This window comes from Temnothorax curvispinosus, unplaced genomic scaffold (genome assembly GCF_003070985.1).
Source record: "Temnothorax curvispinosus isolate PA1 unplaced genomic scaffold, ASM307098v1 QBEX01012771.1, whole genome shotgun sequence".
NCBI lineage: Eukaryota > Metazoa > Arthropoda > Insecta > Hymenoptera > Formicidae > Temnothorax > Temnothorax curvispinosus.
The window spans coordinates 1-15,657 of NW_020222551.1; the positions used below are offsets into that span (position 1 = coordinate 1).

The window sequence follows — 15,657 nt, forward strand, 5'->3', positions numbered from 1 at the left end:
GAGAAAAGATAAACGTGAGAAAAGATAAACGATCTCGTTTAGCGCTTGATAAATACGCATGTTGTAGACTAGTGTTCTCGCTATTCGAACTATTTGTATCACGAACGGAATAAAAACGAAGGAAATCGAGGATTAGAGATAATGGCCTAGTTTACACCGATCACTTGATACGCATATTAAATAGTAAATAACTAGTAAATAAGTCTGATTATTGGCTGATCAGTTCAAATATACTATTTGATACACGTATCAAGAGATCGGTGTAAACCAGGCCAATTATTTTTCATAGAGAACTTTTTTTGATCATTAGATTCGAAATAATGAAAAATTAATCAACGAGTAATTGTACGAATAAAAGTATCAAATCGGAAAATATTCTAATTTCAAATATACAAGCATATATCTAGAAAAGGTAAAAAAATGTTTGAAGTACCTAAAATGAACGTATTAAAATCATTTCTAAATAAATTGCTCGCATGTTTGTATATTAATTAATCGAAAAGTAATCACAACACATGGCGCGGTATCTCTAATTTTAAAAGTCGAAGAAAAGCTTTCAGTTCACATTGTTAATAGCCGGCTGTGCTTTGTCGTTGATGCATTTATCGGGGAAATCGGTCCCATTCGCGACGACATTTTTCAACAATCGCGTTCGTGTTTTTTTTTTTTACACGACTGAAAACTGACACTTGAGATTATACCTGATCGCGCACGTGCTCATCACCACGGAAATGCATTCGCGAATGTGCATACATTCTCGTAGAGGGCTTTGTTTCACTCGCAGATAGTTGTACAGTAGTTTAGCAAAGATGTGATCCCTTCGGCGTGATGCATTTATATGTATATCGTGTATTACCCCATATCATGTAAATATGAAAGAAAAGTTGTGCGTTATCGCTTTAATGATTCTGAAGAAAAAAAATATATATACATATATAAATGTGTTTGTCACACACATTATAGTATTAACATTGATAAATGTAGAAGAGACACGAGAGGTGTTTAAGCTGTACGACGGTCTAAGAAATGTTACGTGTGCAATTATATATTTTCGATACTGTCGAAAAAAAAAATTGTTTATTCTATACAAAGAAACGTATTAATCTCCCACACAAATTGCCCATAAGCTGCCTACACGTGGAAAGTGTAATCCGAATTACGCTAAAATGGGCCTACCATTTTTTCGTCGATGAAACTTATCACTAAGTGATATTAATACTTTGTCTCGATTTAATTAAATATCTATAGGAGATTGTTAAAAGGAGAGTGGATAAGAAGAAAATTGTGAAATTGTCGATAGTCGGTGATAGCAAGCGATCACCCCCGCATTTTTTTTGCTGATCTATAGGAGGCGTAAAAAAAGGCTGTATAGAGCATATCTTCTTATACTCGACGAATTTCGCGAGAAAGAAACGGTTTTTGTAGCCTTTCAAGTGCCTTACCGAACCAATCGAGGAACCGAATCGATCGTAGAAGGACGCGGAAACGTTAAATCAACCTCTCCCCCCCTTTAGTTATTCAGATGTTGAGCGTACGTTTCGGATCCCGAAAGATGCAAAGATCGTCTCTTAGAGTAAATAGAGAAAACTGGATTTAACCACCACGTCATTGTAATATTATGTAATAATATACAGAATAACAAGTGAAATTCTACACACAGACATACATACACGCGCGCATTTACAATGAACAGATTTTCTTTCCATTGATGTAAATAAAGCTGCCATCGCAAATTACGGTTCGACAACAGAAGTTCCTTTCTCTCTTTATTGCATGCACATCCCACAGTATCGCGCCAGCTTCCGTGGCGCGTCCTTAAAAAATTACAAAATCATCGACTTAAGTGTATAATGCGGAACATTTAGGACATCGTATGTACGTACGTGTGGCTAATCAAATCCCCGGAAAAGGTTCGAACTCGCTTTTCCCTTATCGGTACGAGGTATGCACTATGTGACACTTTGTATATGTTTCATTCAGATTTTTGGCGATTTAGTCATTATATTACATTACATCTCGATTTTATTCTTACGATTCACGTAGAAATGTTTCGTGTACAAAAAGAGGAATGTAACAGCGAGTTTTTTTTTTTTTTTCAACACGTTGGCAATGAATTCGCGCGTAACAATGGTCTCTCCGCGGTTTTTCACAAAAACGGGATAAGACTCAAGATAATTACTCTTCGGACTTTATCACTGGCGAACTTCGTTCAATATTATGTAAAGACTTCTCGAACGCAAGGACGATATATTGATCGCAATTGTAATCGTTGTAATTTGCGTATATAGCGGCACATTTTAACGGAAACACCAGAATACCTTAATCATACATTTGTCTGATTCTTGTTTCAAATTATTTTCGTTTAAATAATATCTATTCATATATCGTGTTAGATTGATCAAGAAACTTTTACACCTTTTAACATATTGTGGACCGATGATATGCAAATTATAATAGTCGGTAAAATATATATATTTTTTACCGCGTCAATGGAATATAATGATTTCGAACGGTCCACGATTTGTTAATATAAGACTCATTGGCCAATCTATCGCATGATTAGGTTCTGTTGACAATGTATTTTATCCACAATAACGATTTTGTTTTTGACAGTACAAAATTTCGATACTAAAAGATATGACCGATAGCGTCTCGAAACATATGTGAAACTAAGTGGTAACGGTAATGATTGCTAGCTATATTGGAAAAAAAAAGACGTAAGAGTGGTATTGGACCTTAAACGGATCTCGAGGGGACAGATATCCATCGAAATAAAGATTACTAGCTACGTTACTAATGTATCAATCACGATTACGTTGGAAATGGTTGCGAGAGATGTATTTTTCCTTTTTATTTTAACGTTATTTCTTATCGATCCTTGCAACTCGTCTCGCAGCCTGCCGAAGGAGCGTAAGGTGCTTGACATTCACGTTGTACGTGCAACCGACCGCGCTTTTTTTCATTTTACTAACAAATGAACAAGTTTATAGTTCGTCGTGCCTGTCGGACGACTCGGCCGCACTGGGATTGCAGAGCGCAGGTGTGGAGAACTCCATGGCGTACTCGCAGCGACTCGGCTCCGTTACCGATATGATCCCGTTCTCCGTTCCGCACGACAAGGTGACGATCGTGGAACGTGCCGGACCGTTCCAGCAAGTGAGGCCACGATCGTACTTCATCTTGGTGTATTTGGCACCGACCGGTCCGACCCATTCGTTCCAGTGGCCGAGATTGACGCTACTGCCGCCGGATTTGGACCTCTGGGTCGCCATGGAGTATAGGCACAGCTTGTAAATGTACTCCAAGTCCGTGTACTCGAAGCACTCGCCGTCGAGCGGCGCGAACACCTCCTCCGGCCCGTAATCGCGGTCCATCTTCTCCTCCAGCTGTCTGATCTCCGACTGCAAGTCATTGAGGGCCTTCTCCGCCTCCTGGAAACGTTCGCGGGCACCGGTGGCCTCGTTGACGAGCGCCTGCGTCTCCTCGTCGTATTGAACTTCCGGTTCCAATGGTTCCTTCTCGTGTTCCTCCTCGGGAACGTCCTCTTCCTCTCCCTCGGAAATTTCTCCCTCCTTCTCCTGATCCAGGTCTTCGATAGGCTGCTGCTCGTCGGTCTCTTCCTTATCCGTCGCCGCTTTGAACATACCTGCAATTACATAACGAAATTGATAGCTTGCGAATAGGTCGCAGAAAAAAAAGAAGATAAGCAAGCCTCAACGTTATCTACCTTGCTCCAACATCAAGAAAGGCTTTATGTTTGCCCACGCGTTATCTACGAACTCTTGCAAAGAGACTTCCTTCTTATCGCCGAGGAAATACAGCGCTTCCTCCTCCGACACGGCGCCGTCCCTGTTCTTGTCGAACGTAACCCTGGTCTGCAGCTCTGCCGTCGTTACCGTACCGCTGGAATCCGAGTCCAATATTTTAAAATAATCCTCCGCTTCGGAAACGCTCGAGTCCTCGTCCTCGTCTTCCTCCCCGATGGTCTCCTCGGCGGTCGGCTGTTCCGTCTCGGCAGGCTTGTACTTCTCCAACGCCAGGCTCTCCAGCTCTTCCGCCTGCTTCTTCAGGATCTCCTTCTCCTTCTTGATCAACTCCGCCTCCGTGTAGTCCGTTCTCAACTTGGCCAGGCGCGACTGGTGCTCCGTCCTGAGGGTCTTACCCCTGGCCACCAGTTCCAGGCGCAGCTTGTTACCCTCCCGCGCCAGCTGTTCCGCCTTCTGCTGCTCCAGACGTGCCTCCCTACCCAGCTCGCTGCAGTTGTCGACGCACGCCACCCTGGACGCGTACTCGTCGCTCGTGTCGCAGCAGTCGCAGACGCCGTCGTTGACCCAGGACGACGGTATGTAGGCCGGCTTGTGGCCGGTGTTCTCGCAGTAGAAGAAGCCGTTGGCGCACGCCGCCGTGCCGGGCTCGTCGCTACCGTCCCCGCAGTCGCAGTAGTCGTCGTTTACCCGCGTGAACGGTATCAGCCGGCTGCCGTCCAGGCACTCGAAGTCGCTGTCCGGCCGGTAGAGCGGGTTCTTCGCCACCGGTATGCCGCGTATCTGCAGCACCCCCGAGCCGGCTACGTGGCCCGGCGTGTACGCGGCCAGGAGCAGGCTCGCCGACACCGCGAACGCGGCCAGGAGCCGTGACGCCCGGTGACCGTCCATCCCTCTGGCACCTCCGGCAGTTTCTCTCACGTCGCAAGGTCGCGCGTCGGCTCCGCCCGGGTTGAGATCGAGATGCGAGCGCGAAGGACTGTCCCTTTTGAGGTTCAAGTGCGGACGCGAGACGACAGTCACGACACTCACGACACGACACTCGGCACTCGGCACTCGGTCACTCGGCGCCACGCTTCTCCGAAAGTTCGCCCGGGGGCGACACCTGACACTGACAATGAAGACAACTTCGGCAACTTCAAACGCCTTCCCACTTGAAAAGAGCCGCGTCTAATCGAATAATAGATATAATTATTTGATCTATTATTTTACCGATTACTCGAACGCGGCTTTCTTCAGGTGAGAAGGGCATTAATGACGCCGTCTGTACCCGCGCCGGAGAGGGAAAAAGGGAGCAAATGCGAGAAAAGGCGCGCGGACATGTATGATTCGGCGGTAACGAGATTTGCTCTGGCCGCATCCTCGAAAAATCCGAGAAAAGTTATCGGGGATACATGACTCGCGAGGAGGTGCTCGGAGTGCCGCGAGTCGAACTCCAATTCGAATCTCGCGCCCTTCGGCGAAGTGAGCCGCGAATTCTAATATCAGGAACCGAATTCAAGATATTAGGAGAGTATGATATTTAAAAGTGAGAAATTAAATTCTGTGCCTGCCGCGAATTTTGAAGGATAATTCTTTCCGTGCACTTTTGCGAATCGATTTCCGCGAACGACAAATCCGCACACTTTGGAGTGTCCAGAATTAATATTCCCGGAGTTTCTTCACCTCTCGCGCTTTTGCACAAAGTTAAAAACAATGACGCGTTAGTAAAACATAAAACGGTAATATTTTTATCTAGATGATCGATATAATTATTATATCTAATAATCATATATTTATCTCCTTATACTAATATAGAGATTTAAATTTATCTGTGTTAATATTACATGTATATAATATCTATAGGTAAAAATCATCTAACAAGATAATCAGCACAAATCTTGAAGTATCCATTAGTCTAATTAGACGCAAAATAAGATAATCGGCCGCTTCTCGCCGCGCGGAACACAAGAATTCGAGGAAGCGGAACGCCGGATGGTATCAGAAGCACATCAAACTAAACTGAGTTGCCAATTTCAAAAGCGCAGTCGCACGCGGGGAGGTGATGCACCAAAGATGCAAAAGGAATAACAAAGAGGAATGGATCGGGAGATAAAATCGCCGATCGCGATCTCTTCGCCGCGGTGACGCGTTTGCCTTGTTTTTCCTTCTGCGAGATTCAGAGCGGCATTCTCTCTCTCTCTCACGCGCCTGTTTCTCGTTTCAGGTGCGAGAAGCGTCAACCGCAGCGAGGCGCCGCGCCGTCGGGACGCGTCGCGATATCCCGCTACTATCCGTCCTGAGAACGTCGGGCGAGCTCGAAAGTGCCTTCTCATGGAGTATGACTCGCTATCGCGCTCCGACGTGATTAGGGATACCCGGGAGACCAGGTGAGGCCGCCCGTCGACGCGCGGCATTGTGATGAGACCTCCGCGTAGCGCGGAGATTCAACCTGACTGTACCTTCCCTCCTCTCTTCCAGCGTTTTCTCGTTTCAGACAGTAGTGTGAACGCGACGTCATCGACGGAGAGACCGCAAGAGGAAGAGGAACGGCTAGGAAATCGCAAATTTTGTCGCGCAAATAAAGCGGAAACAGAATCGAGGAAATCGTGTCGGGGGCGATACGTTGAAATCGACCAACTTCCGCTCTGCCTGCTGCCATTGTGCGCGGACGAGTCACCTGCCGTGCTCCGCGCAGTCCGCGCATCATGGCGACGCTCAGCTGGTAGTGACGAGTGACGACACTCGGCTGCTGCTGGCTAGTGAGGGGCACCGAGGGGGTATGTGACGGCTGCGTTTGGACGGGCTACCTCGGGCTACTGCGACGGCATCGTTGTTATCTCGATCGCGTTGGCCGAGCGTCCACTCGGTGCTGCTCTCGCGAGTCGACGAGCTCCGCGGAGAGCGACGGTCCAGGTGAAATGGCAACAAGGTGCACGGTCGCTGTCGCGCTGCCGCCGTCGCTGCCGCGTCCGCACGGGATTCTGTAATCGCTCGCGCGGAACGGGAAAGCGGGATCGGGGTAGACGCGCGGATGCGACGCGCGAGCGACCTGCAAAGCTGACAGCTCGCCGCTAGCTAGTGAGAGACAGAGAAAGTGAGGGAGAGAGAAAGGGAGAGAGATAGAGAGAGAACCATGGGCAACTGTTTGAAGCGCACCGCTGGCAACCAACAGGACAATACCACCCTCCTGAGCAACAATCCCGAGCCCAACGTGTCCGCGAGCGGATCCTCGCAGGAGGGCCTCGGGCCGCCGATCCCCTACAACGTAATTCACGTACATCGCCATTGCTGTCTTATCGTCGTTGTTGCCTTGTCGTCCGAAATCCAAGCTATATCGCAATCTTCTATAACCTTTCTGCGATCTCTTTCCTTTGTCCGTTTCTGTCATTGTTTATTTGAATACATTTAGACCTGATTTCAAACATCGAGTAATTAACCGTAGCGCGAAAGACTTCTTACGACAGATTTCTTATGATGCACTGTGACATTGAGCCAATTAACCGTGTCGATTTTATTTTGTCTAACGCGGTATTTTCTTTACTTACAATTGCTTTTATCAGTGATAAAGGGTGATTAATCTCAGAAATATTTACTTGTAAAGAAGAGCACTAGTCATGACATCTAACAAAACATAGAGAATTCTGAAAACCAAACATACATATTTACGTACTTTTGCAAGTACGTAAATATGTTCCAAGGATCCGTAAGTGACGTGGAAGAAAATGGCACGATTGAATACTAATTGATTTTTCAATGTTCCACAGCAAGCGGCTTATTACCCGTCGATCGCCACGAGGGAACGTCATTTGCAGTCCACCAACTTGAACATTGGCCATGGGATCGGAGTCAATCTGGTGCAGAGCACCGGCTCGGCCGGCTTGAGCGAGGAGGAGCAACAAGTGAGAATTGCGAAGCGTATAGGACTGATACAGCACTTGCCGATGCGCGAGTACGACGGTGCGAAGAAGGGCGAGTGCGTGATATGCATGATGGAGCTGCTAGTGGGCGAGGAAGTGCGTTATCTACCTTGCATGCACACCTACCACGCGATCTGCATCGACGACTGGTTGCTGCGCTCGTTGACCTGTCCGTCATGCATGGAGCCGGTGGACGCAGCGCTAATTAGCTCATATCATCCGACTACTTAATACCAGAGTGACGAGAGTTTTCATCGGTTTAGCCGAGCGGAATTAAATTACTAAGGCTAAACGTGAAGCGACTGCAGAGAGAGAGAGAGAGAGAAAGAGCGAGAGAAAGTCGTTGCTTTTACTGTAGAGCGTATAAAGGCTTCTGGGTAGTAGAGAGATCGCGTGTCAATGGTTTGATTGTATTTCGCCGTTATACGATATACATATAGGTGGGCGCGCGTGTTGTTTAATATAATAATCTCTATCACACACAAAAGTACACTCTCCCTTAATTAAATCCGCAGGTATCTTTTTTTAGATCGTTCCTTACGAGAAGGCAAACTTGGGACTTGATTTTAATTAAATTTAGTCAATATCACGGCTCCCCGAAACCCTTTTCCGTAGTGAGTTTTTATTGCTTGTACATTTGATTTCTCATTTAGAAAAGAAAGATGAGGAGGCGGCTCGATGTAAGAGTGCAATAAAGCGTTGAGTGTAAGCCCCATGTGCACCGATAGGCATATATAGTCGAAACAATAAGTATATATATTATATATATGCGTAGCAATGAGATAATAAGTGCGACACGTGCGGAAATTATTATGTCCTTTGTATTTCTCGTGCGGCTTTTTGTGTAACACATGTTCGTACACGTTCATACGCGAATGTTAGACGAGCCAACGCAAATTGGCATTTTCTTCTTGCATAATCCGTTTTAATCGCCTCCTTGAGTTGTCCGGATATATAACGTACCTATTCTCGGGTAAAATAAATTAGTCGATAATTTTAAACTTAGGAGATGGGATTTCTTTCGCGGATGCAGATTATACACGTGCGTAGACACTGCAGACCGTCGGGATTGCGTAAATGATAGTCCGCTATATTTTCGTGACGAAAGAAAGACTGTCTCCAACGATACTCGCATACGTTTTAAATTTTCTTGATGCCTCGCGCATGTGTCGTTACGTAAATCGCTTGAACCGCTTTTGCCGCGACGAACATTGAACATTTTTAATTTAAATAACGTGTACAGAGAAAGAATGCTTTATTGTATGCTACGGACGATTAGCGGTTTATTATATCGATAGTGCGGGAATACGTATAGCAACGAATAAAGAGAGCGAACAAAACAGTAAACGTAGAGAGGAAGAGAGAGAGAGGGAGATAAAATGCGATAAATGATCCACACTGTTGAATACTACACGCTAATAATGGGCTACGTAACTTAGATTCTGTTGTTAATTTAGTGGAGCTTGTTGAACTAACTTTTGCTGCAGTTACAGTAAAGCAGTGGACATTTTGACCGTTCCGCGCCAAGTAAAACTTTACCGAGGTATGTACAGTTTAGTGTAGTTTCGTACATCAATGTATAATATGCGATAGTTTTACCGACTTCGTGCGAAGCGACATTTCAAACCGAAGAGAGATAGAGGAAGCGAGAGAGAACGCAATTAAATGTTTAATTTATAAAAAGAGGGGGAAAAACTTAACCACATACGGTACCGCTAAGTTTTCGTTTTAAATGGGAATATGATGCTGTGAAATAGTGATTTATTGACGAAGTACAGAGGTATATAAATAATGATTTAATACGCAAATATAAATATTTAGTAAGAAAATTTTTGTGTTTCTGGAAGATGTCCATCTCGACACAAAATTCCTCGATCGCGCTCCGATCGAACATTTTAAATAATTAGAGCTATATTTGCAAATTCTAAATAGAGAGTAGCGTAATTTTATAAAAAAAAAAGGAGATAAGCCAAGGAAGGCTAAAGTTACGAACTTAATTCTAATGGGTCTTTCTAAGATAAAAGGAGGAGAGAAACAAAAAAGGAGATATCCGGACGGTTTGTCCCGGTGAGATAAGCGCGTTACGTCGCTCTAATCAATGTATCGGACACTTTACGCGATTAATCGCGGGGCATCACTGACAATCTGCCGGGCTACATTATAATCGTAAGTCTCGATAATGGCAATTGTATTTGACTTGCGTTTGGGAAAGATGATAATAAATATTTGATTGAAAAAAAAAATATATAAGGAGAAGAAATATCTTCCAGCTGCCGCCGAATCTGATCTTCCCGCGAGAATGTGGAGTCTAGAATGTAGAATCGTGAGAACGGCGCTCAATCACAGGGGGAGATTGAATTAAATTGAACACCACAATTATAAAAGTAAAAACGTGAGAATTTTAGTGTATTACATTACTTACAGAAGGAAATCTTAACATAATTTCCTACGTAATTTCCTACGTCTTCCTTATTTGCTGCATTATAATTTATGCGAGGCTAATCCGTAATATAAAATTTTTCTTTTTTAACTTTCTCCAGAATTATCGGAAGAATATGTAACTTCATCCAGCTAAAACTCGGTATTGCAAAGTCGGCTCTGATGTGCTTTGTAAAATATGTACAGTTTTTCTCAGGTATTTTATCAAAATACAATAAAGTTACATTTACAGATATGACTGGAAATTGTACAAATAGCTCTCGAAGTATACATATAAATATTACACTAGTGGTATACATCAATATGTATGCTCTCTGGTGCTTTGGCAGAAACATAATTCATTAGCACCACACGAATGCAGTTTCGTTTTGAGACGATCAACGCGAATTTCCCTGTCTTCCTGTCTTTTGTACTCTATACACCGATTCGATCGCGATTGTACAACTCTCAAAACTCGACTGATTCCGTGAACGAATGGAAATTTCTCCATCTTGCAATTCCAGCTATATTGAAAAATTTCGCTAAAGACTAATAAATAAGAAACGCGTTTCGTCCTTCTGAGTTTTTCTCTTTTTCAAGAAGACGGGATCGGCGGAGTCAGTCCAGCCGCTTTGCGGGACGGTATGCGGCGATCTGTACACTACACGTGATATTTTACACATGGCAAAATCTAGCTAAGCTCGGAGAGTACTGACGTTCATACAATTTGTACACACATGATGACCATTTCGAATCTCTCCGAACGTTCTTTTTTTTTTCCCTTATCTTACACGAGGTTGTTACCGTTCTCCACATTACCCTCGTAGAAGGACTCGCATTTCTCGAGTAAACGATGAACCGGACTAATGTTGTACGGGAACAGGTTCTTGGACACCAGCCGATCGATGGCCAACCGTAGTCTTATCAGTACCGTCATAGTGTCGTCCAACTCGCGGCCGCAACACCTAACGAACTCGAGCCAGTTACGCCTAATGTATTTGAGGAATCGCAGGAGATACAGCAGGAAGCAGGTCTCGTTGCTGACCAACAGATCCAGCAGAACATCCGGATCATGCGACACGGCGCGGATGAATTGCACAAAGGTCAATGTCGGGCTGAGCATCTGGCCCAGATCGTTCTGGGGCGGGCCGCGATAGAATAAGCCCACGGCGACGTCCAGACAGCAGACCATACCCTCGATCAAGAAGTCGTCCTGGTCGTGGAACATCTGCACGACCCATTGCGACAGCGGCATCTCCGGATGGAAGGGCATCAATGCTTTCACGCACTGATCCAGCTGACGTAGTACCTCGCGGATGCTCCTCTCGATCACCGCCATGTCCTCGTCGAGATCCTCGGCCTCGGAGCCGAGCGACGAGTCGCTGGAGTCGCTGCGCGTCTCCCGCACTGTCACGGCGACGCTCTTGAGCACTAGCAGCACCATCTTCTGCAGCAGAGGACGATCGCCCTCGCCGGTGCCGCCGCCGAACCTACCGGAACCGTGACGGTAGGGCAACGCGTCGAGCAGACGCCAGTCCTTGACGGCGCGGACGATGAGGTGCGCCAGGGAGCACGGTTCGTCCGGTAGGACATCCTGCAGCGCCAGGGTGCTGCCGTAGCACAGTACTTCGTTGAAGAGTCCGAGCAAGTGTCGCCAGATCACGCCCGGCACATTGGCGTTCAGCAACAGGACGAGATTGTTGAGCTGCGAGTAGAAAGGTTTGGTGTCGATGACGGAAAGATTGGCTTTCACCGAGATGACGGTTTCCCACAGGTGCAGGAACGTGATGACCACGGACGCGTGCTGCGGCGTGTACGCCGTGAGAATGTCATTGAACTTGGACACGAGAATTGTCCACTTGGACTCGAGCGCCTTCACGCACATCGCCTTGACCGTCGTGCTGTCGAAGTCGGTGATGACGAGGGTGTTGCAGCCCGGCGGCGGCACAGACGTCTCGCCCTCCTCCAACGGGTGTATACTACAGTCTTTATGCTCGACCACTCGCTTGACCACGTCCAGGGTGAACAACATCTGGCTGGGCGAGTGACTGTTGACCAGGGATTGCGTGAGCCTCTCCAGCCAGGCGGCCTCCACGTTGTCCCGCGCGACGATGAAGAACGACGCGAGCACGCGACTCGCCGCGTACGACACGAACTTGTTGGTCGTGTAGGACAGGTCGATGATCTGATCGACGATGCCGTGCTCGTTCCGCGCCACCGCCTCGCACACGTCCGCCACCCGCTTGCACATGACATTCTTCGCGTTCTGCCTGATGGCCAGGTCGAACAGCAGCTGCAGGGCGCTCAGATACTCCAGAATCTGATCCGTGTCCCAGTCGGACAGCACGGCGTAACGGATGCTACCGTCGGTCTCCTCGACCGTGAAGTTGGTGAACGGCTTGCGCAGACTGCTCTCCGGCATATGGCACAGACATCGCGCGAGGAGGTTCCTCTGCAACTCCTCGACGTCGGCGAGCCCGTTCTTGGCCCCCGCGCTAATCTCGATACGCTGCTTCTTCTTAACCGGCTCCTCCATTACGTTGACGGGAGGACAACAACGATAGATGCACCATTAACGTCAAGTCGACCATTAACTCGTCGAGTTAGCTCTCTCGTGTAGGTGACGCCGAGAGGGAGGAGCATCCGAGTACCCACGAGTCACTTGCATTTTCTGCGTCAGCCCATTGCAGTCAGCGGATGAGGTCCATCGGGAATACCTATTGTGAGAAGTCATACAAACGTTTGCGTTGAGAATTGTAAACAAGAAAAAGATGAAATGAGGTCTGTCTTTTATTACTCCATTTATTGCTGCTCCGCTGAGCTGCACTAGAACTTCCCTTCTCCCTTTCGCCAAATTGCAAACATATACCTAATTCACTTTAACTACAGAGAGCGTACGCTAATTCAGCAATAAAAAACAGACCTATCATTAAGACTTGTACTCCGAGTTTTTATATCAAACCTAGATACATCGTGTAACAAAATTCAACGTTCGCTATTAAATATTTAAGCAATTCACCACTGATGGAAGACTTGGTACAGTCAAAACGTTCAGTTATTGTACGTCTCTTAATTTTCTTCTTTTTTATTTAACAAGTAGCTTTTTAATACCCAAGTTCACTTCTTGCTCGTCCTTCGGCCGATGATTACTTTACAGTTTAGCTTGTATAGCAAACGGATCAACCTTACATAATTTTAATTAAGACTCGTTACCCGCACGTACAGCGTTACCGAGCGACAGCACGCTTCGTCTCCTTTGAATAATTTTTTTTTATATTTTTATACCACTATCCTATTTTATTTATCGCGGCGCGAGCCCAGAAAAGTATATTCGCGCCTTCGCGCGAGCGTCAGGTCTCCCCGGATGGCCAGAAGCGGACGGCAGAAGCGCGGTAGACGATGTCTGGTGTGTAACACCAGAAGCCAGTAGGCAACGGGCAAACTTACACCATTAAATTCCCACCGCGCTATCCTCGCCGCGGGACGACGGAGGCTGCACACCCCTGGCTCCTGGACGACGTCGCGTGCGCAGCTGGGCTATCCTCCGGCGACGCGCTCGACCGCGCTGGATTCCGCGCGAGTTCGTGGATCGGCGCGACGCGCCTCGTTCCAGGACGGGGGAGGGCCGCCTTCAATGGCAGCTCTCGCGCGCGCAGAGGGACGAGCGTGGAGCTCACCCAACACCGGGGTGTGAGCCGACGCCGAGTGTGTCTGTCGCTGTCCCGGCGGTGCAACGTGCTCCGGGCACCTCCGATCGTCCGAGGGACTTCCGCGGCGTCGCTTCGCGTCCCGTCCCCGTTCCTCGTCCCTGGTCCCCGTCGCGCGTCGCGTTGAATACGGGCGACGTTCCCCGTTCGCACGGCGCACGGCCACGCGCGAACGTTAGGTGGAGGGGGTGGGGAGGGGGAAGGGAGGAGGAGGAGGGGGCCACACGCGGCGAAACGTTTCCCCGCACGATTCTTCGGTGTCAGCCGCGCCGAATCTCGGGGATCCCTCTCTCGGGGATGATCCCTCGCGAACTAGGAAGCGACACCCACGGGGAGGAGCACACGCAGCGCTCGCACGGCAGCGGTCGCGCACTCGCTCTGTTGCCACGTATACGACGTGCTACCGACGGCGACGGCGGCGGCGAAAAATGACACGGGGGCACGACGCGCGATCGACGTACAACAACGGCGACGGCCGGCAGGTGCAGCAGCACGGCGATGATCGTCGGCAGGGGCGCGTAACACCGTGCCCGGTGTCGGGCGGCGATACCTCGAGGCCGCGGCCGCCGCGTCGTATTCCGCACGTATTCCGGTCCGTTGGCGTGCCACTACGGCCGGGCATCGTGCGGAGCCGCGCACAGGACATATATAATGGAGCCGCGTAACACGGTAGCCGTCCGTCGCGCATTCCATAACGTTACTGAGGGGGTACGCGGTGGAGAGCCGCGCGGCCAATCGTGCGCGGACGCGCACGCCGTCGTGCGTGATGATCCGCGGGCGCGTAATGCGTCGTTTATCGCGGATAAAAGTCGCCCGTAACGAAATGCCGTGCGATAAATAAGCGCGCGATCATCGGCAACTCAGCATCGATCGGGGCGCCCCCGCGCGGCCGCGCGTCGCCAGCGCCGTGGCGGGCGATTCGAATCGCTCGCCGCCTGCGGGGCCCTGTGCAGTCGCATTTTCCCGAAATTTATAAAAAAAAAGAAAATACACGGAGGCCGGTATTCAAGTCGGTTCTTGTATTTAAGACTATGGGCCAAAGCACATATGACAGTCGTAGTCGTGGACGTAAGTAACGCACAAGCTTTGGCGTATCTTGATTTGTCAGGTCGAGGACTACGACCGTCGTATATCGCTACGCCATGTTATGTGCTTTGGCCCTATCTTAAGTACTATCTTAAGATGTCATTAACCAATCAGAGCCGTATTAGCATCTTAAGATATTACTTAAGACGGTCTTGAAATAAGATCTGATTATGGATACCGGCCGGAGAGAATTTTTTATTATATTTTTATCCTTAAATTCATTACAAACTTGGGACAACTTGGCAACCAAGGAATTTCTAAAATATACAAAAGACATTTTACAAACGTGATAAAAATTACCAAGCAGATTGGTAAATTTTGAAAAATTATTGAAATTTCCTAGATATATTTTAGTAAAATTAATTAAACATTTTATATTATTAATACTTCTTTATTATGGTAAATATTAATCAAAATAGCTCGCATAAAATTCTTGGTGGTACATGTCCCACAACTACCATGATTTCAGGGTAAATTCTAAGAGAAAATTCTCTCCGTATATAAAAAGTTTTGCGTTGAACTTGACGTTTCGCGCGATTGCACGATGATTCGTCACCAACTTCACGCGGAATTGAAAGGCGCGGAATAAAATGTTCCGCTTGAAGTTGCACACGATTATATGTCTTCGCTGTCGAATATCCGGATTACATTATCGATTATTACATTATCGATTCGTTGCAGCATATTTAATTAGCAGTGCGGCAAGTTCTGTCAATTAAAAAGAATTGCACGGTAATTAAACTGTTAATCAAAGATGAGAGGGACGCAAAAGGAAAGAAATTC

General features: G+C 47.3%; 3 protein-coding genes across 4 annotated transcripts; 1 reads left to right on the forward strand and 2 right to left on the reverse strand.

Annotated features, from left to right (window-relative positions):
• Nucleotides 1-2,081: 2,081 nt before the first annotated feature.
• Nucleotides 2,082-4,837, reverse strand: LOC112462805 (glucosidase 2 subunit beta). Its single transcript, XM_025028838.1, has 2 exons — nt 3,728-4,837; nt 2,082-3,646 (listed from the first exon to the last, which is right to left on the reverse strand). Exons 1-2 carry the CDS (start codon nt 4,653-4,655, stop codon nt 2,985-2,987), a joined length of 1,590 nt encoding a protein of 529 aa, XP_024884606.1. The 5' UTR covers nt 4,656-4,837; the 3' UTR covers nt 2,082-2,984.
• A 1,416-nt stretch (nt 4,838-6,253) lies between these two features.
• Nucleotides 6,254-9,906, forward strand: LOC112462807 (RING finger protein 11). 2 transcript variants are annotated; one of them, XM_025028840.1, is made up of 2 exons: nt 6,254-7,020; nt 7,511-9,906. In XM_025028840.1, the coding sequence occupies exons 1-2, from the start codon at nt 6,880-6,882 to the stop codon at nt 7,892-7,894; spliced, it is 525 nt and encodes a 174-aa protein (XP_024884608.1). In that variant the 5' UTR covers nt 6,254-6,879; the 3' UTR covers nt 7,895-9,906. The 2 variants fall into 2 exon arrangements, with proteins under 2 accessions (XP_024884608.1, XP_024884609.1); XM_025028841.1 differs by having other exon boundaries at nt 6,258-7,011.
• A 136-nt stretch (nt 9,907-10,042) lies between these two features.
• Nucleotides 10,043-14,634, reverse strand: LOC112462806 (protein lines). The gene is made up of 2 exons (XM_025028839.1): nt 13,529-14,634; nt 10,043-12,798 (listed from the first exon to the last, which is right to left on the reverse strand). Exon 2 carries the CDS (start codon nt 12,615-12,617, stop codon nt 10,869-10,871), a length of 1,749 nt encoding a protein of 582 aa, XP_024884607.1. The 5' UTR covers nt 12,618-12,798; nt 13,529-14,634; the 3' UTR covers nt 10,043-10,868.
• Nucleotides 14,635-15,657: the final 1,023 nt, after the last annotated feature.